The 27,669-nt window shown below is 47.4% G+C and overlaps 1 protein-coding gene across 1 annotated transcript in view; it reads left to right on the forward strand.

Moving 5' to 3' along the window:
• The window catches only part of ZBTB16 (zinc finger and BTB domain containing 16), a 197,067-nt gene that overhangs the window by 83,462 nt on the left and 85,936 nt on the right, over positions 1-27,669 (forward strand). The window contains exon 3 of the mRNA XM_022558983.3: positions 9,950-10,047. Within this exon, the coding sequence (XP_022414691.1) occupies positions 9,950-10,047 (98 nt within the window). The remainder of the gene's footprint in view (positions 1-9,949; positions 10,048-27,669) is intronic.

Raw genomic sequence — 27,669 nt, forward strand, 5'->3', positions numbered from 1 at the left:
AAGAAAAAAAAGAGCCAGCAAAGAAGTGGCTGTCTGGTGGGGTTTTGCCTTTTTCCTTTAATAAAATGACAGTGACTTTCACAATGTGATTGGATGTCCTTACAGGTTCATCAGTGTATCCTCTTATCTCGTGTTCATAACTGATGTTCCGAATGATGGCTCTAAAGCTCAGAATCCTCATAGAAAAGTAGTTCAATTTTCAGTGTGCTAAAGCAGAAAGAACGAGGCAATATACATTAAGAAGATTTTCAGAAGGGTTTAATTCCGCAGGAGCTTTCTTCTTAGGTCCTTAATAAACCTCAGTTATTTTCAGTAGTCTCTGAGGATCCAAGGCTGGTCTGTGGGATTTGAAGGTAGCGTTTTGGCTGCTTGGCTAAAGGGAGAACATGTCAAAATGAGCCTAGATAACTAGGAGACGATGTTTCCTGCCCACACCCAGGCAAAACAGGAAGATTAAGGAGGAATCTATAACTTTTTCAAAGGGTTTTCCCAGAAATTGGCTATCTGTGCTGGTTGAAAGCCTCATATGGGAGAGAGAGAGAAAGCAAAAATGCTGTTCCTCCGTAACCATAGTTCAATTCCCTTATAGGGCCTTTTAGGATCTGGAGAGAATATTTTGGATTTATTTTTGTTTCCCTTGGGCTGACATCATCAAGCATGCACCATGGTGCCCTGTTTGGGGTTTGGAAAAAGCTCTGAGAAGCTATAAATCTTAAGGCATTTTACTTCTTTTCCTCTTCCCTTTTCTAAAAGCACAACTTTTCTGGTTTCTTTAAAAAAAAAAAGAAGAAGAAGAAGAAAGAAACTACAAAAGTGTGTATTGATCCCTTTCCCTCAGATCTTAACCGGCCAGGCTGTAATACCTTGCTTACATCTGCCAGGTTTTTGTGCAGTTTTGCAACATCTCCTTAATCCAGTGAGCATAAATAGAACATTTCAATCATATTTGGCTACTAGGAACTTCGCAGATAAGCACGCTAAGACCTTGTTCAAAGAGACAGTATGAGATTGTGTGTGATAAGATCATCCTATAGCCTGGTGCACAAATGAAAAACTTTTGTTCTTGGTGAAATTTGTTGTTAGAGATATTTCAAATAAATGACTTAGGAGAACTGGGTATTTTAAAACAAAGGGCCGGTGACATAAGAGCCCGAAGCCCAGGCCTCCTGGTACCGGGCAGCCACGGAGATCCTTCTCTGAGCAGTTGCTGCGGGGAGATTAGCATGGCCCTTTGTCATTTTTGACGTTGTATTTTAACACTCTCGGGCAGCCTTATCTGAAAGCACTGTACTTGGTGTGGTTATGGCCGCGGAATGCCATTGTCCTTCCTCATATTTTCAAGGCTCAGGACAGCTCCTACCACCCTTCAGTGAGTTCCAGGTTGGCCTCCATCCCAGGCCAAGGCAGAATGCACCGCTTTCTTTCTAAGAACCCCAAGGAAGCCTTCTCTTTTGGACAATAGGGACAACTGTTCTTTTTTTTTTTTTTTAATTTATTTTACCGAAGTATAGTTGATTTACAATGTTGTGTTCATTTCTCCCATACAGCAAAGTGACTCAGTTATACATATATACACATTCCTTTTCATATTCTTTTCCATTATGATGTATCACAGGCTATTGCATATAGTTCCCTGTGCTATACAGTAGGACCTTGTTGTTTATCCACGCTACATATAATAGTTTGCATCCGCTAATTCCCAAACTCCCAATCCATCCTCTCCCACTCCCCCCTCCCCCTTGGCAACCACCAGTCTGTTCTCTATGTCTGTAAATCTGTTTCTGTTTTGTAGATAAGTTCATTTGTGTCATATTTTAGATTCCACACATAAGTGATATCATGTGGTATTTGTTTTTCTCTTTCTGACTTACTTAGTATTACTTCACTTCTAAGTCCATCCATGTTGCTGCAAATGGCATTATTTCATTCTTTTCTATGTCTGGGTAGTATACCATTGTGTGTGTGTGTGTGTGTGTGTGTGTGTGTGTGTGTGTATACATACACACATACACATCTTCTTTATCCATTCATCAGTTGATGGACATTTAGGTTGTTTTCATATCTTGGCTATTGTGAATAGTGCTGCTATAAACATTGGGGTACATGTATCTTTTCAAATTATGGTTTTCTCTGGATATATGCCCAGGAGTGGGATTGCTGGATCATATGGTAATTCTATTTTTAGTTTTCTGAGGAACCTGCATACTGTTCCATAATGGCTGCACCACTTTACATTCCCACTAACTGTGTAGGAGGGTTCCCTTTTCTCCACACCCTCTCCAGCATCTGTTATTTGTAGACTTTTTAATGATGGTCATTCTAACCAGTGTGAGGTGGTACCTCACTGTAGGTTTGATTTGCATTTCTCTAATAATTAGTGATGCTGAGCATCTTTCCATGTGCCTGTTGGCCATCTGTAGGGACAGCTGTTCTCGTACTGGGGTGTGTGTGGGGGGGAGGGGGTGGTGTGTGTGTGTGTGTGTGTGTGTGTGTGTGTGTGTGTGTGTGTAGAGGCAGTGGGGGAGTTTTCAGCCTCTACATTTTCTCTCCTTGAATCCCCTTTCATGTTTGTTTGTTCATTCATTCAACAACGATGCACTGAGTCCCTCCTGTGTTCTGGGCTCAATAACAGAGGCTGAGGGGATGGATCTGGCATGGATCCTTCACGAAGGAGGGTCTAGTCTGGCTAGCACAGGCCCCTGTCAACCCCACAGCCTTTCGGTGTCATAAACATGATTGGAAAGGACATAGGAAATCATCTAACTCAATTCTTGCATTGTTGCAAAGCTGCAGGGTGAAATCTAGAGAGGGTAAGTGGTTTGACCAAGGTCATCCGGATGGTTCCTGGCAGAGCTGGGGTGAACACTGAGCCCCCCACCACTAGTCTAGTGTTTCGGTCACACTTCTCATCTACATTCTTGAGAAAACATGCCTCCTTTGGTATTCTCTCTCCTCCCTTTAAAAGGCTCTGAAACAACCAAATGGCCACCATCTTCCACGGCCCACAGGCCTGGATTCCCAGCAGAGGGACACTCGGTGCAGGCCTGCCCCCCATTCAGCAGCACGGAAGGTGTTGACTAGCACTCTGTTAGTTCTTGGTTGCCTTTTTTAATCTGTTGTTTGAAATCCTTGCCTTTTATTGGTATATTTACTTTATGACATACATAAAGAGCTGTATTAAAAAATAAATTGTGTTGTAAAAGCATTCGGTAATGTTTATTAATATTGACTAGTCAGAGAGCAACGAACTCTATTGCTAGAAGGATAATTTGCGGTAATGTCAGCTAAGCATTCGCAGCTTGTCGAATGACTGTCTAACCTCAACATTTAAAGAAAGTGGGTAAAAGGATCATTTCCCTTCTTTATGCCTTGAGAAAATGAACGTGACCCATTTCCTAGCCAATATTAGAACTATTATTTTCTTTTTCTCCCTGGGGGTACCAGATCTTCTCTCTGAATCCAGGCAGTCTCAGGGCTGGATTTCAGTGTCAAGTATCCCTTTGTCTTGGGGTGCTTGGTGGCTGCTTTGCTAGCGGTAGCCTCTTATGGGTCTGCTCTGGCTGCATGCATCTGTGCTGAGGGATTAGGAGGTGGAAATGGAGACTTGGTTCCTGTCCTCTAGGAACTTATAGTTTGGAAGAACTTATAAAGGGCTTAGTCCAGAATCAGGAACTTGATACTCCAAGTAAGTACATAAGGAGAATGGTACTGGGTGTGATTGTTGACCCATGGGGACTGATATATGTCACTCACCGTTGGCGGCATTAAGAGATGCTCCTTGAGAGGGTACCATGTCACCCTTAGAAGGTAGGGAGCATTCCCTGAGCATCCCAGATGTCCTGTGGATGACCTGCTCTGGCTTAGGGTGGAGGCCTCTAGTGGAACAGGCTCTGTTCAGAGGATTCCTTCGCCACAAAAAGGCATGTGGAGAAAGTACAGGAGGCTAGACCATGTATGGAAACACCCTGCAGTCTCCCTGGAAGTTGCTTTTGGGGGTAAATCCCTGCTAACCTAATGGCTTTTCATTCGTCTCTTCCTCTTAAAATTCAAGCCCAGAATGGCATTGACTATTTGGCCTTCCTCTTGTTATTCGAATTGAAGGTAAGTGGACATTGAAGATACATTGTGAACTTAATGGTCTGGGGAAGAAGAGAGAGCCCGTTGCTGAAGTACATAAGCTTTTTCCTCTGTCAGTTGCGTTTCGACTCGGAGAGGTGAGCGAGGCCAGGTGAGGTTCTCTTACCACTGGGTTTAAGGGTTCTTTACTGCTTTGAAGACAGAGCATTGTCAGAGCCTGTGAAGGGGTCCCCCTCAGACAGCGCCCACATGGGAGGGAGACACGGTAGCACATCAGGGTCAGCGGGCAGGTCCTGATCAAGAGCGGGGTGAGAGGTTTGCACGGGGCTGTGTTCCCATGGTTAAGTAGAGGGCCTTGGAGAGTACTGACTCCCATGGGGCAGCAGGCTTTTGAGAAAGTAGGATCATTTAGACCATCGTTGGGAGCTGACTCACAGACTCTCCTGTCTTGTCCTTGTCTGTTCTGAGTACCCCTAGAAGCACTGTAGAGGTCAAGTTGACTGTCACAGGATCAGAAAGCAAAAGATCAAGCATTGGGGTGACTTCTGCATGTGGGGCAGCTCAGACCAAGTAGAGGGGGTGAGTTGGAAGGACCTTCAGAGCCGCTGGAGCTCGAGTGTTGGTGGGGGGCAGGGGATAGATTCACTCAGGGTGAGAACAAAGAACACATTGTCTTATAAAGGCCCTTCCTTATACGTTGGCTTCCCCACCGCATCTTTCCTCGTGCAAAAGTGGGTAGTTCCCTCCACTCACTTTCCCTCATAACAGATCCTAGTTTTCAGTGCTGGTGTGGTGCGCTCAGGAAAACTCATACGGCGGCACTTCCATCTCCCCAGGGCACAGCGAAGAAGGGCAGCCCTTGGGCTATTGGAACAGAATTCCCTCTCTAGACTTTCTTACCTCTTGGTCTGCTCTCACTGCCATTTGTCTCCAGGCAGAGAACTTGGGAAGAAATGGAACACTGGTGGTGCTGGGCCTTGAACCCCTCTCTCTCAGACAAGCAGCGCTGCTGGCCCTTCTAGACTTCTCCCCTTCGTCTTTGGCTGTGTGGGATACAGGAAGGCCTAGCTTCTCCTGCAGGGTGCAGTACAGAGGGCGCCCCTTAGGGAACAGCTGTTGTAGTCAGCTGCCCCTGGAGGCTGAGGGTGGGGGAGGATGGAGTCTGGCGTGAGTCTCTCCCTGCTGCCACTTTTTCTGCTGTTGTCTTCTAGCGGGCTGGGGAGACGAAGACTCATCCCGAGGGTGGGGTTGGTCTGAAGCTCAGGCTTTATGCGGCTCTGAGGTTGCCGTTGGCCTTCCTTGTGTGGACTTCGGGGGTACAGGATGAGGTTGGAGGCTGCCCGTGAAGCTCCTGTGCTTGGACTAGTGTTCAGATGAGAGGAGGATGCCTGGACCCCACCTCAGATGGAGGAATTTCTTTAGCAGCGTCGAGCAGTTACTTCTAAACTAGGCCCTAGAAATAAGAGGAAAGATAAACATGGCTTCTGCTACTATACAGTTACAGTCTGAAGCAGATGAGCTTTCATGAACTCTCAGTCTCACAGCAGCACGAAAGTGGTTTGAATGAGTGTGTAGCTTGCTAGCTTGGTTTTACTAGTGAGAGCTGTGTGGTTGAGAATCAGTGAGAAAGAATGTGTCCTTCCCTCCAGTTCCTTGTTAAAAGGTTCGTATTTGCTTACCTCTGTTTTCCCATAATGATTCAGTTCTCTTGAGACAATAGCTAGAAACCCATTAGAGGTTAATTTTCTCTTTGTCTTTTTGGACAAAATTGAAAACCTGTTACCTTCAGGATGAGTTTACCCAGTGGGCCAGGTGTGGTCGTAGTTGGGGAGCACCTGAGCCTGCTCCCCAAGAGTGGGTGGTGGGGCCCTGAAGCCTGTGGGGAATGGACGTTCCTCTGAGCCCAGCATGGAGTTGCTTGGGCCATCTAGAACTGTGTTTCAAAACAGTGTTCAACACTATTGCTTCTCAGAGAAGAGAGTGTGAAAACCAAGGCAGCATATGTAGAAAGGTGCAAAGATGTCCCCAGCTGTCCTCCTTTCCTGTGTTATCGTGGAGGCTGATGACCTCAGATGACCATGAGTAGTTTGACCTTGTGAAAAGGCAGGGCCGGCCTGGGAAACTATGAGTGTGTGTGGAGAGGAAGAAGGAGGCGGACGGAATTTCCATTTTCATCAGAACGCTTGCAGCGGCATTGTGTGGCGGCAGAGGTGGTAAGGGTTGGGGTCCAGGGTGACAGACCCTGAGATACTGCAGTTTGTACTTTCACTCTGGAAACCAGTTGCGATTCTGCTTCCACATTGGCCATTCCTCAGCCCGTGCCATAGAAGGTCTGTTGGTGGTCCTTGCATGCACTCAGATTCTTCTCTGCCATTTCCCTTTGCTTTGGATTAGAAGTCTCTACCTCTTCACATCCATCCCTTGGTGTCTGAACAATAATGACAGGGATGGGTGAACCGGCACTGGCTCAGTTGAGCTCCAGGCCTGGGAGCTGTTCCCTTTTTCTCTTCTGAACTTGCTGTGCTTTGCCCTGGTCCCTCCACCAGTGAGGCAGGACCTTTGTCCTCGAACTACATGTGGGATCACTTGGATGCCATGCTCGCCTCTGGGAACCCATGCAGGGCACTGAGTTAGTGGGTCAGGTGCAAGGCAGTCTCCTTACCCCAAGGATTGGGCAGGAGAGGACACCCATGTCTCTGAAGGCTGCAAGATGCGTGGCAGCAGAATGGTTCCAAAGAAAGGCTGGTCATGAGTTCTGGAAGTTTCTTTCACTGAAAGATCACAGATGAGTAAAGGAGGGAACTCAGGTCATCTGGATTAGAAGGTTTTAAAATGAGTAGATATCTGAGAATGGGTGTCAGTTTTTTCCTTGGGCTGTCCTAGCCTGACTGCCCAGGTGTCATGCGACATCACACAGTGGAACGTGGCTCAGAGAGATAATAGTGCCCCTCAGAGGAATTCCTTGGAGGCTGGGTAAAAGGACATGGGTAAGACTTTGGAATAATAAAGTTTTGACACCATGAGAAACCAGAACCTTAGATATCACCCATCACTTTACAGGTGAAAAAATGCAGACACATCGTGAAAAAATGCAGACGGATCATGATAGCATGGTTTGTCTAAGGTCACAAAGCAAGTTAATGGCCAAGTTAGGACAAAAATCCAGGTCTTCTGGCTGCTCAACTGGCATCCTTCCCCAAATCCTGCTCCCTCTGTAGTAGAGGGCAAGAGTGCATCACCTTACACACCACGCCAATCCAGTTGGTCAAGAAAGCCACTGACACCAGTTGCCAGGCAAATCCGTTTGCACCAAACAAAACAAAACAAAACAACAGTAGGGTTACCCAGATGAGAGACTTGATCTGAAACCTGCAGGGAGAAGAGATGGGAGCCCAAGAGCCTGGGTGAGGATGCTCATCCTGGTGGTGACTGCTGAAACCTGAAGCCTGGCCGCTCCAGTGTCCTTTGGGAAAACAAATCTGAGTGTGTGTTTGTCCTCGTCTTCCTCCTGACAGCCACCCCAGAGGTGGGCACCCCTGGAAGCTAAGAAAGCATTAGTGAAGGGACTTCCCTGGGGGTCCAGTGGTTGAGACTCTGCGCTCCCAATGCAGGGGGCCCAGGTTTGATCCCTGGTCAGGGATCTAGATCCTGCGTGCCGCAACTGAAAGATCCTGCATGCTGCAACAAAGATCCCACGTGCTGCAGCGAAGACCCAGCGCAGCCAAATAAATAAATACTTTATTTTAAAAAAAGCATTAGTGAAGAAAAAGATGGAGATAAATAAGACTGGAACCCACATGCTGCCATCCCCCTGACCTGACCATGAACTTGTGTACAAGGGTCACCTGTGGAACCACTTGTGAATAGAGCTTTTGCTGCTCCACGGAACAGCTCTTAGGAAGGCAAACCTTTGTCATGCCCAGGCAAGTGACAGGCATACTCAGCTCCAGTGCGTGCACATGTATGCGTGCACACACACACAAACATGCCTGGGTACATATTTTAAACCATGCTTTGCCCAGAATGCTATTAGGACATGTCCCAGTGCCCAGCATTGTGAAATATGTTTAGAGTTGAGAATGTTCAGTGAAAATGTTCTGTACCGTTACTATTTCTCAATTGGGATGGATCAGCCTTGGCCGGGGATCAGATAACATGGGGGTGGGGTGCACGACAGTGTCATGGATGAGGGTGTGTGTGCACTTGTGATTGAGAAATCATTTGTTGTCTTTGGCAAAGGGGTAAAGGGAAAGCAAGCAAACACGACTGTGATTGAGAAAGAGTTCTGTGAAGGGGCCTGGGCCTGATCACTGTCAGAAGCTGCACACAGTGGACCCCTATGCTGTCTTCAAGCCACTAGACTGCCACCCATACTCATCCCGGGGCCCACAGGGTATTGACGCACCTCTGGGTTCTTGTGGGATTTGGAAGGTGCTGGCAGTGGGTGGCTTGGTTTAGCTCTGTGATCTGGACAGCAGATCCGGGCACCACTGGCTTGAGTGAATAATCCTCCCCTTCCCTACCTGCGTTCATCTAATATCAGTACCGGCAGCCCTCCAGCCTTTGACTGTGGTCCTAACACATCAACATCCTGACTGCAATGGGCTGTTGGCTCTAAGGGTGCCCACCTGCCGGCCCCATCGCCCTCAGCTCCTGCCTCTGGCTGCCACTGCCTGTCCCCTTCCTCAGGGCTGAGGCCCCTGGGGAGGCGGCAGGCAAGGCGCAGAGACAGGGTGGGGTGGATCCTGTATCCGGCAGAGGCATGGACAGGCCTGAGAACAGGAGTGTGAGTGGGAGGAAAGGCAGGGTTCTGGGCCAGATGGCCCCCTGGCCAGCCCGCGACCCAGACTCTCCCAGCACCTCCCCGCTAGCCGCCTGCTTCCCTGCCTCTGACCAGCTCTGTTGCTGGCTCCTGACTGAGTGGCGGGGTCTGGTGGGAAAGGCCCCAGGCTGGGAGTTGGGGTCGGAAGAGGGTTGCAGGCTGGGCCTGTGACCAGGGGTTACCAGGGCCTCTGTCTTCCTGGGGTGGTCATGGGTGCCAGGTTCACCTCACAGAATAAATGAGATAACGTACATGGAAGTTCTTGGGAAAGCCGAAACCGACGACTGCCACCTTCTCTTTATAGTGTGATGTTACCTGGTTTCTTCAAACCTTTCTTTCTGCCAGGGCTCATCCTCTGGCCAGACGCAGAGGGAAAACACTTTGACAGCTGGGCCTTTGGGGAAGGTTTTGTGTGTTGGAGAGTGACTGCCGTTTTGAGAACCTCTGGATGCCCCGAGAGAGGGGCATCTTTTGTCCACGAAGACATCAGTTCGCTAATAAGCTGCGATGTGCCAGTCACTGTGTGGGAGCTGGGCTATGAGAGAGAGCAGGTACGGGGCAGTCCTCCCGGGTCAGCGGTCTCTTGGGGGAGCCGGGTATATGCACAACGCAGCACAGTGAGGGCCGTGCTGCGAGTGAAGTAAGCAGAGGTGCCTCTGCCTCCACGTATGGTTTGTGCTAGTTCATGAGGATTATGTCTGTCTGACTGGCCTGGTGCTTCCTCTTTCCTCTCTCCACAATTGAATCTGATTTTTCTTCTTGGTCTATGTGCCAGTGGATGAAGAAGTAGGAAGTGCCCTATTCTTCTAGCCCTTGGACAAGACCGGGAATAGATGCTTCCTTGGCAGCCTTCCATGGGAAAGGGGGCTTCCGGCTGTCGTGGATCCAGGGATATGTCTCCGTCAGCGCCCATCTCCAGCTCCCCTGCTCTCCATCTCCCTTCCTCTTGCTCACCTGCCACAGGCATGGCTGCCAAGCCCCCAGGTAGGGGTGGGCCTGCTTTCTGTCCAGCCACAGCAGCAGCAACCTGTCTTTTCCTTTCCCCTACAGGAAGCTGCACAGTGGGATGAAGACGTACGGGTGTGAGCTCTGCGGAAAGCGGTTCCTGGATAGTTTGCGACTGAGAATGCACTTACTGGCTCATTCAGGTAGGCGAGGATGCCCTGACTGGCCTGTTGCAGCACGGGCACCCACCTGCTGCCCACTTTCACCCCCACCCAGAGCATGGCTATCCCCACTGCCAGCCGGGCCTTGGTCCACCTCGTCCTGTGGACGCTCCGTCCAGGCTCCTGGAGCAAAAAAGTCCATCGTGACCATGTGACCGTCTGGATGAGCCCATCGTCCTGCTCTCCTGGGCTTCCTGGGGCTTTGTTGGTACCCAGCGCCCTGTGTGATCCACCTTCCAAAGTAGACTGCAGTTTCATTAGCAGAACAGTTGCGGAATTAGGTTCTCGCTGTCTAATGAATCTGACTATTGGGTTCACTAATTATACAGGAGCCTTTAATTAAATAGATATAGAAAGGTTGCAACACAAAGCTAGTTACAGCGTGCTGTCTTTTGCAAGTTAATTTTATCCAATTCTAGTGGGGTCGACTCGGCGGCTGCTGGTATTTTTGCTCGTGTTTGAGCAAAGCTTCTGTGCCCCATGAGGCGTGGAGAGGGGAAAGCACTGACATGCAGCATGCCCAGGCGTTCTCGGTGGAGGGAAGGATACAGCAGGTCCAGGGCTGCTGCTTCGAGGCCAAGCCATCGCCTGGGTTCAGTTGCAGAGGCCACCGCACTTCCTTGCTGGGGCCAGTGCTCTTTTCCCTCTAATTCCCTTGCCTTTCAACCTTGGAGTCACGTTTTGGGGGAGAAGAGAGGGCTGTCTTCTTACTCGGTCTTGCTGTCTCCCGTCTGTCTAGTCCAGACACTGTCTGGTCAGTGTCTGCTCTTCCTTTCCCATTTTGCCTCCAGCAAGTGGCCCTCCAGGCGGTTGGTGGTTCAAAGTGTTTGTGAAATGAGCCTGCTTTGGGGTTGGGCAGATCTCCATCTGTGTGACCTTGGGCAGGTTTGTCTTCTGAACCCCCAGTTTCTGTATCTGTAAAGGGCAGGTGTTGCTAACTCACATCAGTTAGGTAACAGGATGTATGACGAAGGCGTCTATAGTACACTCCTTACCATACAGTGGCTGCTTCTGCTTCCACCTCCCTCCCTTTCCCCAGTTCTGAAGTTGTCGTTCGGGAGCGTTCCCATCACCGTACTCCTGTTGAGGACAGTCTGGCTGTTTATAGTCTGTCCTCGCTGCCTCCATCGCCTTGGTCATGGAAGTGCCATTCGGTAGCTTTGTATATGCTTCCGCTCGCCACCGCCTCACTGCAGAGCCCCTGTGCCTCCGCGCTGCATGGGGTGCTGTCACTCTCCCTGGCCTTCATGGCCCTTCGTCAAGTGCCCTAACTCCTTCTCACTTCCCAGTCTTCCCTCTTCCAGTTCCAAAGATTGGGCCGCACCGGGCCACTGTCTATCTCGCTGTACCCCGTGTCTTTGTGTTCCATTTCTCCTCCCCGTGGGGCCTCCCCTCCCCGACACCTGGCCCCTCAGAGCCATCCGCACCCCCCACCTGCACCACGTTGGCCCCGAGTCCTGGGCCCAGGCGCTCCTGCGCTTGGCATCTGCCTGGTACCCGTGCACTCTTTTTATTTTTATAACTTGCACCTCCAATCTTTCTGCTCCCCCTTCACCTTTGCAGGTTGTTGAGGGTTTAGTGGGGGAGTTTCGTGAGCTGTCTGCCCACAGGTCAGCCACCCTCCCCCAGAACAGAGTGTGGGTCTTCCATTTCGTTCGCTCCGTGCTCCAGCCCCCTGTGTGGTCTATGACTACGTGCCATCGGATGCTTCCACGTGGGTAGTATAGCCTGCGGTTGAAGCTTCCTCGCCCTCTCGGTAACTCAGCATGGTAAGCACCCTTTCCCCTTACTGTTTCCTTGAGTCTAGTGCACTAGCCAGACTCGTGTGCTTGTCCACACTGTGTGTGGACCAGCACAGCTCGCTTTCCAAGCTCTGTGGCTTTGTTCACCCCCTTCCCTCTGCGTGGAATAACCCATCGCCAGTCTTCCCAGACCTTCCAAGGCCCCTTCCACGATGTCATCCTCAACTGTTCCTCACATCCGGCCAGAAGCAATTGAGCCTTCTCCTGGGGTCCATATTTTTTTATCCAAAGCTGTCTTTGGACCCAATCTTTCTTCTCTGTATTATCGTTATTCATGGAATTGCCTTATCTCCTCCTGCTTGGGAATCAGGGTTAGGAATTTGGGCATCTACCTCCTGACCATGTGACCTTGGGCAAGAAATGTAAACCCTCTGAGCCTCCAAACGGAAGGCTCCCGTTAGACGCTTCGCACTCTGTCCGACACACGATAGGCTCTCAGTAAATGTAACTTCCCTTTCCCTCTGTTCCCCTAATAGACTGGAATAAGCTACTTGGGGACAGGGTCTGTCCCCATTATGTGCAGCACATTACCCGGCACGGTATTGGAGGCTATAGATATTGGTTGAATGGATGACTGCAGCCTGGGAGGCCGGGCAACTCAAGGAAACTCGTCTCCCACCGGGTCTCTCCTGCAATAGGAAGTGTTTAGACTGTGTCCCAGGGGTTCACTGGAGGGCAGCCAGGAGCCCACTGGCTGAGTGTGAGTTAGCCGAGGTCTCCATCGTGAAGCCCAACACTTCAGCGGCATTGGTAGAGCCGGTGGAGTGGCAGAGAGAGGAGGAGCTGCTTACGCACGTTCAGGGGGTGCAGAGCCCCCGCTTCTGACAAGATGAGTGACTTTGCACCACCCCATGACCGAGATGCTAGTTCAAGGTCCCACAGTCTTGTATGGATACCCTGGCAGCTTTGGGAGCTGGGGCCTATTTTCTTAACTTTTCCTGTCTGTTGCTGAAGTCTGTGCAAATGATTTGTCCCTCTGAAATTCACTTGCCACTGCCCTTATAAAAGAGGATTCGGTGATGGGGGAGGTATGATGGGTCACAGCAGGGCCTTAATTAACCCTCCAGACAGCTCATAGCCTGCTTCAACTCTGATATTTCTGTGCTCTGTTTTTTCTTTCTCTGGTCCCATATATCTCTCACCCCTGTGCCAGGATGGCTTGAAAATAAAGCAGCAACAAGGGCTTCGTGAGGCTAGATCCCGAATTGTTTGCCCCCCTGTTAAACAGCGAAGGCCCTGAGGCCTCTAGAGAGACCTGACCATGTCAGGGAGGTGGGGTCAGAGGGCTGGGCCGGTGGTGCCAGGTCTTCTCCGGGATTCCAGTAGCAGAAGTTGGGATTTACCTGTTCCAGTTCCTCCCCCAGTTGCACGATAACAGACCTTTGTGAGGTCTTAGAGGAGACGTTTGATTAGATGACATGAGATTTTCTTGCTGCTCTGTTTTGAAGGCTCCATGCAGGGAGCCAGCAGCCAGGATGGCCCCTGAGGGTCTGTAGTGCAGACCCACCTTACACAAGGTCACCAGGGGTTGGAGCAGCAGTGCAGAGCATCATGGAACAAGAGTTGCTCCACAGCCCTGGGGACTGTGTTTTAAAAAGGGGTCAGGCCGTGGTGAAGGGAGTCTGGGCTCTGGGTTGGGGTCAGGGAGCTCCTGGCTTCCCCTAAATATTGTCGCTGCCCAGGAGAGGCTCATTCCTGCTGTCTCTCCTTCTTCGCAGAGCTGCACGGGCTCTGCGTGCTTGCTGCCCTACCCCCTCTTGGCGAGCGTGGCCTGTGTTTGTTATTGTAGTTCTGGCGCTGGGCCAGGCCTGGCTGGGTGCCAGCCTTGTGGGCACAGTGTGTACAGTGAGTACTGAGCCAAGTTTGTCATCATACACGATTAATTTTTTTTTTTCTCATCTGGTAGGGGTGGGGTGAAGGAGGAGGAAAGAAGGAGTTTCTCTGATGCTTGAGTACAGGCCTCATTGAATTCTGCGGAGATATTATTTCTCAAAGGATAAAACGCTCTGGCTCACTCTCCCCCCCACCCAGCTTTCCTCTTTCTCGAATTGTCTTCGTCCTCTCTTCCATATTTCCCTATCCAAGGAAATCAGCCTGTATAAGATCGACACTGTGAGGTCTTATTTTCAGTGACTGGAATACCAGGTTTATACTCTTAAATCAGTTTTCATTGTGTTGAAATTGACAATTTGTTTAATTAGAAGTTTGCCCTATAGGAGGCCCTTCTTAGAGACAATTCTCTTTCTCTCTCTCTCTCTCTTTCTTTTTTCTCTTTTCAGACCCTAAATGGTAGTAGCGAATGTTCAGCTTAATTGAAGTTTTGATTTCGATTTGAGTGCGTTAACTAACCAAATGTTTATGAGATATACCTGATGATAACAATAAGTTTAAATTAAGGAACAATAACCTAACTCACTCACTAATGAGACTGATCTGGCCAGACCCTGCATTCTCAGAGGTGGTTTGGGGATCAGGAAGTCCGAGCGTTGAGAAAGAGATTTGGGGTGAGAAAAGTGACCACTAGAACACTTTGCAAAGCTGCCCCTTCTGGAGCATGAATCTTGGGTGGAGGATAGTGCAGGGAGCTGGGGAAGAATCCCAGCCCCTCTGCATCCCCGGATCCCTCTGAAGTCTCCTGCCCATCCTTTGCTGCTCCATCCCTCGTGGGAGCATCTGTGACCCTCTGTCTCTTTGCTGCTCCTTGTTCTTACTTAAGAGAACATCCTAGCTCTGGATGTCCATGCAGAAACCACAGACTCGGGCGATGACTCGAGTTGGTCCTGCGATTTGCTCGGGTAACGTTTCCCATTAGGTAGTGTTTCCCACAGCTTGGCCTAATGTGCTGGTGGATTATAACTGAGCACACCCAGAACTGCTTGCCCCTATTTTTGCCTTGGCCGCATGCTATTTAGAGGCTTGCATGTTTCTGTGGCCTGCTTCTGTTCTGGGAGTGTCATTCATTTTTGGAGCCAGCAGATGCATCAGGCTCTGTGTACTTAACACTGGAGAACAGGCAGCACCCCTACCCTCCGGGCGCTTAGGTCTAGTAGGAGAGATGTTTGACTGTAAAATTATAAAAGAAGGTGGTGTGTGCTGAGCGCCAAGAAAGAGTTCTAGGAGGAATTCAAGGAGGAAGGGGGCTCCTGGGAGAAGGTGGTAGAATGGATTTCTGAGAGCACCTGGTGGGGGCAGCCCACGCCGCCTGGGCTGACGTGCAGTGTAGCTGGGCCTGTAGGCTGGGCGTGGGGGGAGGAGGGGGCAGGGTTTAGAAGGGAGGAGCCGGGCAAGATTGCAAGCAAAACCATTGCAAGCAAAATGATTTGCATTTTACCTAGGGCACTCAAAAGTGCTGAAAGATTGGATAAGGAAGGGACACTTTCATTCCTCTGGAATAGAAAGGACTGTTGGGCTTTTTGATGAACACTAGGCTGGAGTAGAGGGTGCATAAGACTCTTGCGGGAAATGGCGTGACAGGCAGTCAGTCCTGGGGCGCGGCTGGAGGGGGGCATGGCCTGTGCCTCTTGCAGTGGTTAGGGGCACACAGCCCTTCTTTGGGGGGATCCCATCCTGCATGCTCACTCCTCCTCACCCTTCTCCAGGCACTGTGAGCCTTGGCTATTGAGAAACACCCCGATACCAGACTCCTCGCCACAGTCAGAGCCACCAGGAAGGAGCGTGGTCTTTCGCTGACAGATCTTCTGATTCCAGCAGCAGCATGGTGTGGCCAGGACATATCATCTGGGGCCAGGTCACCGTCTGGTGGGGAAAAGGGCAGGAGGGGTTGGGGTCAGAAACCAGATTGGTTCTCTCATGCTTTCCCCTGATCAGATGGAAGAAACAAAATTTCACGAGATGTCGAAGATCTGTGGGTTGTACTTGTCCCCCTTTTTTCTCTTTTGGGAATACTAAGCTTTGAGGTTCAGGGTCCTTCTTCCCAAAGACACAGAATGTGTGGGGGAACGAGGTAACTGGATTATGCCCTGGGACTGCGAGGCGGGGAGATGAGCTGGTCCCCGTGACGATGATGGAGAGGAATCTCAGGATGCAAAGATGGCTTCTCCTGACCTTGCAGCTTCTTCCTCTCACTCCCCCCTCTCTTCCCAGATCAGGCATGCTAAAAGCAAGAGAATGGGGTTATCCAGGCAGCTTGGAACCCAGGGTCCATTTGCTCCCTCTCTGCTCACTCCCTTCTTCTGGTTGGCTTTCTGCCATCAGGGTAAAACCAGGAGATAACCAAGAAGAAACTTCTCAGGACCTCAGCCTCGCTCAACATGCCTGCAGAGCTGGGCACGATGGAGGGTTTGGGTTAAGATGGGATGTGAGTGGCTCAGAGCCTGCCTTCCCCTTGGTCCTCTTGGGTGATGGGGCACAGGAAGAGGGAAGAGAAGCTACGTTCCCCGGCTCTTTCTCCAGCATGCTCCCCTCTCTCCCTCCCTGCTCTGAACCTGGCCTGCTTCCCGAACTTTTTCCCAGAGTGGTGTCGTCACCGGCCTGCCGGCAGGTCTGGATGTTCTGCCAGCATTCCAGAGAGTTTATGATCGCTTGCAGATGTGCCTCCAAGAACACACTGTACCCAAAGCAGAAATTAACGCAGCCTTGACTGCTGTCCAAGCCCGTACACGGGAGAGAAGAGAAAGAAAACAAAAACTGTTTAGTGCTGTTTATAAATTATATACTGGCTGATGAAAAATACATTTCTTCCCCCTCTCCTCCCCATTCCTCGCTGTCCCCCACCCCCGCCCCTTCTCCCTTTCTGCCTCAAGAGCCTAAAAGGAGACCAGAAGAATATGGCTTTGCCTTTTAGCTCCCGTTTTGGCGGAGAACCGAAACCCCGCTGCTGGTTCACAGCCAGGGTATTTTTCCCCTTTACCTGATGAAATATACTGGTGTTTCCAGCCCAGATGGGGTGTTTTTGGTTTTGTTTTCTGGGTTGGTTTTTTTTTTTTTTTTTTTTGGGGCAAGGATGTTGTTTACAGCAAGTGACAGGTCCTGTGATGGCATTGGGTGCGATGCTGGCCCCGGGGCAGATAAAGCCCACCCATTTCCCCACTGCAGTGCTGCTGGAGGTGTGTGCCTGGGTCCCCCGGCCCTGAAGATGTCACGTTGGGCCAGCTGTACAGAGAAAGCTCGGAAAGTTCATCGCAGGTCATTGTATTAAACAGTGTTTTTCACCACTTCTCTCCCACCCCTTCACCTACAGCCCCTGTGTGAAAAGGGGGTTCACATAGCCCTCCCCCCAAATACACGTCTCTCCCTCCATATGGTGCCTTAGCAGGGGTTTGGGAAGCTCGTGCGTCTACCCCTCTGGAGCCCAGCCTCTCCCCCTAGGCTTGAGTGCCCCCTCCCAATTTATTCTATAAATTCGTTTCCACATTATGTCTATCCATTTACATGGCTTTTGTGTTTTTTAATACTGCTAATGTTTATCATTTGCCCAACAGGCTCGACAGATTTTGCTTCCTGTAGAGCATCGAGGCTTTAGAGCCCCCTCGTTGCTAAGTAGCAGTCTCCCTGTACTGTAATGGGCTGATTTTGTATTCCGTTCAGCGCTGTATCTTATTTTTGTATGCAAGACAAAGTGTTTTGATGGAGGACGATTGCGGCAGCGTCTGGAGGCTGTTTGGAGTTTTATGGGTTGTACAGTACACTGTGTGCTCTCCGAACAGAGCACAGGCTGTTGCATTTTGGATTGGATTTGTCATTTTTCCCCCCTAAGAGAGGAGCCTGTCAGATAGAACATTAAGGGTGGAGGGAAGAAAGTGGAAATTATGTAATAACCTTCTTTCTCCCTCTGTTTCTCTCTCTCTGATTTTTCTATCCCAAAATAGGGTGGCTTCTCCCCCCATACTCCCTTGCGTACCGTATGATTCTGTCAAGCAAGATAATGACGTTCCTGTCAGGAAATGAATGGCCCTCGAGAGGTGGATGCTGGGACATCCCGTCTGTCTATCTGTTCTCCTGTTCTCTCTTTCCCTCTCCCTCGCTCCCACCGTCCTTCTACATTCCGGGCTGCTTTGCTGGCCCTTATTTTTGTCTGAGGATGGACGGCTAACGAGGTTGCAGGGTAGGATGTCGGTGTGTGATCCACCCGAAGGTGACGACATTTTCTTATTTCCTGGGTCTTTTCACCTTCCCGAATGTGCACCCTGCCAGGATTCCTAGGTGGTCCTCCCTTGCCCTCTTCTCTCCTCAGCCCTTGTGCCCTTGCCCTCTACCCGGGCTGTGCCTGGGTCCCAGTGTCCAGGGCTGTGCCCGATAGACCAGCTGCTTCCAGACCATGTAGTGACGGCTCTCTCTGCTGGCTGTTCCTCTCGGCGCTGTCTTCTGAGCTCACTTTTGTGGCAGGTGTTTAATTTTCAGCTCTGCTTTTCTCCTCGCTTCCATTTTTTCCCCAGTCTCCTTTCATGTCACTCCATCTCTTCGTCCCTGTCCTTGCATCTGTGTTGGCCTGGGCCTTTTCTCAATGCTCCTGTGCATTTCGTGTCTTTCTTCTTGTGTCTTCATTAGACTTTGTCTCCCTCCATCTTGGTTGGCCTTCTCTCTCACAGCTCAGAGTTTCTTAGCTTGGAAGTTGGGCGGTGGTTGAGGTGGGGAACAAATTGTTACTCTGTCCCAGAAGGCCTGGGGAGGACTCTAGAGTGCTCCCAGAACTCCTGTCCCTTACCTCTCAGGGACCAGAGTGGGGCTTCTCTGGCTTGGTTCCTGCTTTTCCTAGGTCCCTGGATGTTTTCTTAAGTTGAGCTGAGCATGGGCAAGTGGATGAGCAGGGTTAGGTTTTTCAAGATTCTTATTGGACTTTGCCACTAAACAGTACACCTTGCTGGCATGGTGCTTTCAGAGGTCTGTACCATGCACCTGAGTACAGAGCCCACCAGGCACCTGGGAGAGTGTTCACCCCCACACCCCAGTGGCCTGGAATGGTGCCCGGCACATAGAATGCTTTTGATGAGTACTTGTTGAATAAGGGAATACCCTGTTACTAACTTCTGGGTCTGGTGGGGACTGAGGCTTCCACAATTTGCGGTGCCCACCCTCAGAAGAAGATTATGGGAGACTGGCTCAAGATGGTGCGGTAGAAGGACATGCGCTCACTCCCTCTTGCGAGAGCACCCGAATCACAACTAACCGCTGAACAATCATCGACAGGAAGACACTGGAACTCACCAGAAAAGATACCCCACATGCAAAGACAAAGGAGAAGCTGCAATGAGATGGGAGGAGGGGTGCAATCACAATAAAATCAAATCCCATAACTGCTGGGTGGGTGACTTACAAACTGGAGAACGATCATACCACAGAAGTCCACCCACTGGAGTGAAGGTCCTGAACCTTATGTCAGGCTTCCCAACCTGGGGTTCCAGCAACGGGAGGGGGAATTCCCAGAGAATCAGACTTTGAAGGCTAGCGGGATTTGATTGCAGGATTTCAACAGGACTGGGGGAGACAGAGACTTCACTCTTTAGGGCACACATAAAGTACTGTGCACATCATGACCCAGGGGGAACAAGCAGTGACCCCATAGGAGACTGAACCAGACCTAGCTGCTAGTGTTAGAGGGTCTCCTGCAGAGGCGGGGTGTGGCGGTGGCTCACCACAGGGACAAGGACACGGGCAGCAGAAGTTCTGGGAAGTACTCCTTGGCCTGAGCCCTCCTGGAGTCCACCATTAGCCCACCAAAGAGCCTCTAGGCTCCAGTGCTCGGTTGCCTCAGGCCAAACAGCCAACAGGGAGGGAAGTCAGCCCCACCCATCAGCAGACAAGCAGATTAACGTTTTACTGAGCGCTGCCCACCAGAGCAACACCCAGCTCTACCCACCACCAGTAACTCCCGTCAGGAAGCTTGCACAAGCCTCTTAGATCACCTCATCAACCAGAGGCAGACAGCAGAAGGAAGAAGAACTACAATCCTGGAGCCTGTGGAACAAAAACCATATTCACAGAAAGATAGACAAAATGAAAAGTCAGACGACTATGTACCAGATAAGGAACAAGATAAAACCCCACGAAAACAACAAAATGGATTGGAGATAGGCAACCTTCCAGAAAAAGAATTCAGAATAATGATAGTGAAGATGATCCAGGACCTTGGAAAAAGAATGGAGGCAAAGATCAAGAAGATGCAAGAATTGTTTAACAAAGACCCAGAAGAATTAAAGAACAAACAAACAGGGCTTCCCTGGCGGAGCAGTGGTTGGGAATCCACCTGCCAATGCAGGGGACACGGGTTCGATCCCTGGCCTGGGAAGATCCCACATGCTGCGGAGCAACTAAGCCCGTGAGCCACAACTACTAAGCCTGCGTTCTAGAGCCCATGTGCCACAACACCTGAAGCCTGCACGCCTAGAGCCCGTGCTCTGCAACAAGAGAAGCCACGACAATGAGAAGCCAGTGCACCGCTCGCTGCACCTAGAGAAAGCCCTCACACAGAATGAAGACCCAGCACGGCCAAAAATAAAAGCAAATAAATAAATTAATTTAAAAAAAAAAGAACAAGCAAACAGAGATGAACAATACAATAACTGAAATGAAAAATACACTAGAAGGAATCAATAGCAGAATAACTGAGGCAGAAGAACGGATAAGAGACCTGGAAGACAGAATGGTGGAATTCACTGCCACCGAACAGAATAAAGAAAAAAGAAATGAAGACAGACTAAGAGACCTCTGGGACAACATTAAACGCACCAACATTCGCATTATAGGGGTCCCAGAAGGAGGAGAGAGAGAAAGGACCTGAGAAAATATTTGAAAAGATTATAGTCGAAAACATCCCTAACATGGGAAAGGAAATAGCCACCCAAGTCCAGAAAGCACAGAGAGTCCCAGGCAGGATAAACCCAAGGAGAAACACGCCTAGGCACATAGTAATCAAATTGACAAAAATTAAAGACAAAAATTATTAAAAGCAGCAAGGGAAAAATGACAAAAAACATACCAGGGAACTCCCATAAGGTTAACAGCTGATTTCTCAGCAGAAACTCTACAAGCCAGAAGGGAGTGGCGCAGTGCATTTAAAGTGATGAAATGGAAGAACCTACAACCAAGATTACTCTAGCTGGCAAAGATCTCATTCAGATTTGATGGAGAAATCAAACCTTTACAGACAAGCAAAAGCTAAGAGAATTCAGCACCATCAAACCAGCTCTACAACAAATGCTAAAGGAACTTCTCTAAGTGGGAAACACAAGAGAAGAAAAAGAGCTACAAAAACAAAGCCCAAACAATTAAGAAAATGGTAATAGGAACATACATATCGATAATTACCTTAAATGTGAAAGGATTAAATGCTCCAACCAAAAGACATAGGCTTGCTGAATGGATACAAAAACAAGATCCATGTATATGCTGTCTACAAGAGACCCACTTCAGACCAAGGGACACATACAGACTGAAAGTGAGGGTGTGGAAAAGGATATTCCATACAAATGGAAATCAAAAGAAAGCTGGAGTAGCAATACTCCTATCACAGAAAATAGACTTTAAAATAAAGAATGTTACAAGAGACAAGGAAGGACACTACATAATGATCAAGGGATCAATCCAAGAAGAAGATATAACAATTATAAATATATATGCACCCAACATAGGAGCACCTCAATACATAAGGCAAGTACTAACAGCCATGAAAGAGGAAATCAACAGTAAAACAATAATAGTGGGGGACATTAACACCTCACTTACACCAAAAGACAGATCATCCAAACAGAAAATTAATAAGGAAACACAAGCTTTAAATGACACAATAGACCAGATAAATTTGATATTTATTTATTTATTTATTACATTATTTAAATGTAATTTTATTCTTTTTTTATACAGCAGGTTCTTATTAGTTATCCATTTTATACATATTACTGTATATATGTCAATCCCAATCTCCCAATTCATCACACCACCACCCCCCACCACCACCACTTTCCCCACTTGGTGTCCATATGTTTGTTCTCTACATCTGTGTCTCTACTTCTTCTTGCAAACTCGTTCATCTGTACCATTTTTCTAGGTTCCACATATATGCGTTAATATATGATATTTGTTTTTCTCTTTCTGACTTACTTCACTCTGTATGACAGTCTCTAGCTCCATCCACTTCTCTACAAATGACCCAATTTTGTTCCTTTCTATGGCTGAGTAATATTCCATTGTATATATGTACCACATCTTCTTTATCCATTCATCTGTCAATGGGCATTTAGGTTGCTTCCATGACCTGGCTATTGTAAACGCTGCAGTGAACATTGGGGTGCATGTGTCTTTTTGAATTATGGTTTTCTCTGGGTATACGCCCAGTAGTGGGATTGCTGGGTATTATGGTAACTCTGTTTTTAGTTTTTTAAGGAACCCCCATACAGTTCTCCATAATGGCTGCATCAATTTACATTCCCACCAACAGTGCAAGAGGGTTCCCTTTTCTCCACACCTTCTCCAGCATTGTTTGTAGATTTCTTGATGATGGCCATTCTGGCAAGTGTGAGGTGATACCTCATTGTAGTTTTCATTTGCATTTGTCTAATGATTAGGGATGTTGAGCATTCTTTCACGTGTTTGTTGGCAATCTGTATATCTTCTTTGGAGAAATGTCTATTTAGGTCTTCTGCCCATTTTTGGATGGGGTTGTTATAGGGCATTCCATCCAAAAACAGCATATTACACTTTCTTCTCAAGTGCACACAAAACATTCTCCAGGATAGATCACATCTTAGGTCACAAATCAAGCCTCGGTAAATTTAAGAAAATTGAAATCATATCAAGCATCTTTTCCGACCACAACACTATGAGATTAGAAATAAATTACAGGGAAAAAAAATGTAAAAAACACAAACACAATGAGGATAAACAATACGTTACTAAATAACCAAAAGATTACTGAAGAAATCAAAGAGGAAATCAAAAAACACCTAGAGACAAATGACAATGAAGACACGACAGTCCAAAACCTATGGGATGCAGCAAAAGCAGTTCCAAGAGGGAAGTTTATAGTAATACAATCCTACCTCAATAAACAAGAAAAATCTCAAATAAACAATCTAACCATACACATAAAGGAACAGAGAAAGAAGAACAAACAAAACCCAGAGTTAGTAGGAGGAAAGAAATCATAAAGATCAGAGCAAAAATAAATGAAATAGAAACAAAACGATAGCAAAGATCAATTAAACCAAAAGCTGGTTCTTTGAGAAGATAAACAAAATTGATAAACCTTTAGCCAGACTCATCGAGAAAAAGAGGGAGAGGACTCAAATCAATACAATTAGAAATGAAAAAGGAGAAGTTACAGTGGACACTGCAGCAATACAAAGCATCATAAGAGACTACAACAAGCAACACTATATCAATAAGATGGACAACCTGGAAGAAATGAACAAATTCTTGGAAAGGTATAACCTTCCAAGACTGAACCAGGAAGAAATAGAAAATATGAACAGACCAATCACAAGTAATGAAATTGAAACTGTGATTAAAAGTCTTCCAGCAAACCAAAGCCCAGGACCAGATGAATTCTGTCAAACATTTAGAGAAGAGCTAACACCCATCCTTCTCAAACTCTTCCAAAATATTGCAGAGGAAGGAACACTCCCGAACTCATTCTATGAGGCCACCATCACCCTGATACCAAAACCATACAGAGATACTTCAAAAAAAGAGAATTACGGACCAATATCACTGATGAACTCATAGATACAAAAGTCCTCAACAAAATACTAGCAACAGAATCCAACAACACATTAAAAGGATCATACACCATGATCAAGTGGGATTTATCCCAGGGATGCAAGGATTCTTCAATATACGCAAATCAATCAATGTGATACACCATATTAACAAATTGAACAACAAAAATCATGTGATCATCTAAATAGATGCAGAAGAAGCTTTTGACAAAATTCCACACCCATTTATGATAAAAACTCTCCAGAAAGTGGGCATAGAGGGAACCTACCTCAACATAATAAAAGCCATATACGACAAACCCACAGCAAACATCATTGTCAATGGTGAAAAACTGAAAGCATTTCCTCTAAGACAAGGATGTCCACTGTCACCACTATTATTCAACATAGTTTTGGAAGTTCTAGCCACGGCAATCAGAGAAGAACAAGAAATAAAAGGAATCCAAATTGGAAAAGAAGAAGTAAAACTGTCACTGTTTGCAGATGACATGATACTATACATAGAGAATCCTAAAGATGCCACCAGAAAACTACTAGAACTAATCAATGAGTTTGGTAAAGTTGCAGGACACAAAATTAACGTACAGAAGTCTCTTGCATTCCTATACACAAACAACAAAAGATCAGAAAGAGGAATTAAGGAAACAATCCCATTCACCACTGCAACAAAAAGAATAAAATACCTAGGAATACACCTACCTAAGGAGGTGAAAGACCTGTACTCAGAAAACTATAAGACACTGATGAAAGAAATCAAAGATGACACTAACAGATGGAGAGATATACCATGTTCTTGGATTGGAAGACTCAATATTATGAAAATGCCTATACTACCCAAAGCAATTTACAGACTCAGTGCAATCCCTATCAAATTACCAATGGCATTTTTCACAGAACTAGAACAAAAAAAATCTTAAAATTTGTATGGAGACACAAAAGACCCTGAATAGCTGAAGCAATCTTGAGGGAAAAAAACGGAGATGGAGGAATCAGACTCCCTGACTTCAGACTATGCTACAAAGCTACAGTAATCAAGACAATATGGTACTGGCACAAAAACAGAAATATAGACCAATGGAACAGGATAGAAAGCCCAGAGATAAACCCACGCACCTATGGTCAACTAATCTATGACAAAGGAGGCAAGGATATACAATGGAGAAAAGACAATCTCTTCAATAAGTGGCACTGGAAAAACTGGACAGCTACATGTAAAAGAATGAAATTAGAACACTCCCTAACACTATACACAAAAATAAACTCAAAATGGATTAAAAACCTAAATATAAGGCCAGACACTATAAACCTCTTAGAAGAAAACATAGGCAGAACACTCTTTGACATGAATCACAGCAAGATCTTTTTTGACTCACCTCCTAGAGTAATGGAAATAAAAACAACAATAAGCAAATGGGACCTAATGAAACATAAAAGCTTTTGCACAGCAAAGGAAACTATAAACAAGATGAAAAGACAACCTTCAGAATGGGAGAAAATATTTGCAAATGAATCAACGGGCAAAGGATTAATCTCTAAAATATATAACAGCTCATGCAGCGCAACATTAAAAAAACAAACAACCTAATCAAAAAATGGGCAGAAGACCTAAATAGACATCTCTCCAAAGAAGACATACAGATGGCCAAGAGGCACATGAAAAGCTGCTCAACATCACTAATTATTAAAGAAATGCAAATCAAAACTGCAGTGAGTTATCGCCTCACACTGGTTAGAATGGGCATCATCAGAAAATCTACAAACAACAAATGCTGGAGAGGGTGTGGAGAAAAGGGAACCCTCACGCTGTTTGTGGGAATGGGAATTGATACAGCCACTATAGAGAACAGTATGGAGGTTCCTTAAAAAACTAAAAATAGAATTACCATAATACCTAGCAGTCCCACTATGGGGCATATACCCAGAGAAAACCATGATTCAAAAAGACACATGCACCCCAATGTTCATTGCAGCACTATTTACAATAGCCAGGTCATGGAAGCAACCTAAATGCCCATCAACAGACGAATGGATAAAGAAGATGTGGTACATATATACAATGGAATATTACTCAGCCATAGAAAGGAACAAAATTGGGTCATTTGTAGAGAAATGGATGGAGCTAGAGACTGTCATACAGAGTGAAGTAAGTCAGAAAGAAAAACAAATATCGTATATTAACGCATATATGTGGAACCTAGAAAAATGGTACAGATGAACTGGTTTGCAAGGCAGAAATAGAGACACAGATGTAGAGAACAAATGCATGGACACCAAGGAGGGAAAGCGGGGGGGCGGGGGGGGGTTGGTGGTGGGATGAACTGGGAGATTGGGATTGACACATATACACCAATATGTATAAAATAGATAAGTAATAAGCACCTGCTGTACAAAAATAAATAAAATTCAAAAACAAAAAAGAAAAAAATAAAAAGATTATGAATATCAAATGTGAGAGCCCCTCCCAGGGAATAGGCCCATGCAGTATCGGGGTGGGGTGGGTGCTGAAGCTTCTGTTTTATGAGCTTCAGGGAGAAGGGTCCTCCATAAACACCATGAAGAGCTGCCAGTTGAGGCCTCCAGAGTTGGAGCAATTTAGTGGGGAAATTCAAGGCTAAGGATAGGATGGTGACATCGGCCCTGCTCTGGGGACCCTCAGAGCATGGGGCAGCTGTGTTTGCAGGCCTCAGGTTTGCATTCTGCAAGGGTCAGGACAAATCCTCCCGCCTTTGTTAAATTGCCATTGGTCCCATTGGACCTGGTGGACCCCTCTGTATTTCATTCCCTCTTCTCAGTGAGCCTGGCTGGGAGCCACAGACCAACCCTAAGTCCCATCTCACCCAGAGATGCTAGGTGGATCAGTACACATGGCAGCATCCTGCCTGCACCCTGGCCTTCAGGGACTCTCAATGAGACAACATGGTAGCCACCCCTTCCCTAGGTGCTCCATCTGCCTGGGCCGTAGAGTTGTGTCTGACTGGGGCAAAGCACTGGTCCTCTCATGGTCTGTACGCGTGTGTGTGTGTGTGCGCGTGCGCGCGTGTGTCTTGGAGAGGAACCAGGAAGGTGAGGGGTCCTGGAGGTGATGGGAAGTGTACCTAGAGGTCTAGGGGTCTGTTCTGCTGAGCTTCCAGACTCATCCATTAATTAGGGTCGGGGGAGGAAGTAGGATTGGACAGTTTTTTGGCAAGGACACTACTTACTCCTTGGAAGATGTGGGAAAGCTCCAGTTATGTTCCCAGTAATGAGGGGCAGCTGTGTGTATATGCGTGTGCACACGTGTTTGTGGGTGCACACGTGAAAAAAAGAGATTGAGAAGAAACGTTTACGTGAAATACTCAAAATTGTTCCTTTGCTATAATGGCTCCGCACAGACCATTACCTTGCAGATTTAAAAACTAAATGAGCTCATCATATCTAGTGACTTCCCCCGACATTCATGCCTAATTGCAAAGCCTGCATTACCTTTGAATTTCAACTTCATTGTTTGTTATTAATTCTCAGATATGGGTGGTATGTTTCCCTCTCTTGGATTCAACCATGAACATGTTGACTTGGTGTGATGGATGGAAATGTTTCTCAACAGGACCCCACTCGAGAACCTTTTTATTTAAAAAAAAATAGCCCCATGAGCTCTAGAATCGAGTCTAGAGTTTCCGAGGAATCCAGTGGGCTGAGGTGGGACATGGGGTTGACTTTGGAGGAGGCAGAAGTCTTGCATTTTTTAATTTAATAATTTGGGTTTCCTATGAATGGTTCTGCGTTCCGTGCAATACTCTGCATTTTCATAACTGTCTCTTCCACTTTGGGCAGAGGAAGGGAGGGAAGACATAACAGCAGCAGTATTCTGTGGGCAAAGGAAGAAAACAAGAGAATGGGGCAGAGAACAGGCTAAATTTAAAATTGTAATTGGCTGACTTCCACTGGCTTGCGGGTGTTTTAATGACTCATAATAACTTCATTTAAAACCAGCTGAGCAGAAAATAGATTGGAGAGGAGCCTCGGGCCATTATGGATTTGTTTTTTTTGACAAGCTCGGTGCTCGGCAGCCAGGAAGGCTCTCAGAGAGGGCTTGGCTGTGTTCTCTCCCTCTCTCTCTCTCTCTCAGGGTTGGTGGTCTGCCCGGGAGAGAT

The sequence above is a fragment of the Delphinapterus leucas genome, chromosome 7 (genome assembly GCF_059928025.1).
Source record: "Delphinapterus leucas isolate spDelLeu-1000000601 "Yukka" chromosome 7, BTC_Dleu_Yukka2, whole genome shotgun sequence".
NCBI classification, from domain to species: Eukaryota; Metazoa; Chordata; class Mammalia; order Artiodactyla; family Monodontidae; genus Delphinapterus; species Delphinapterus leucas.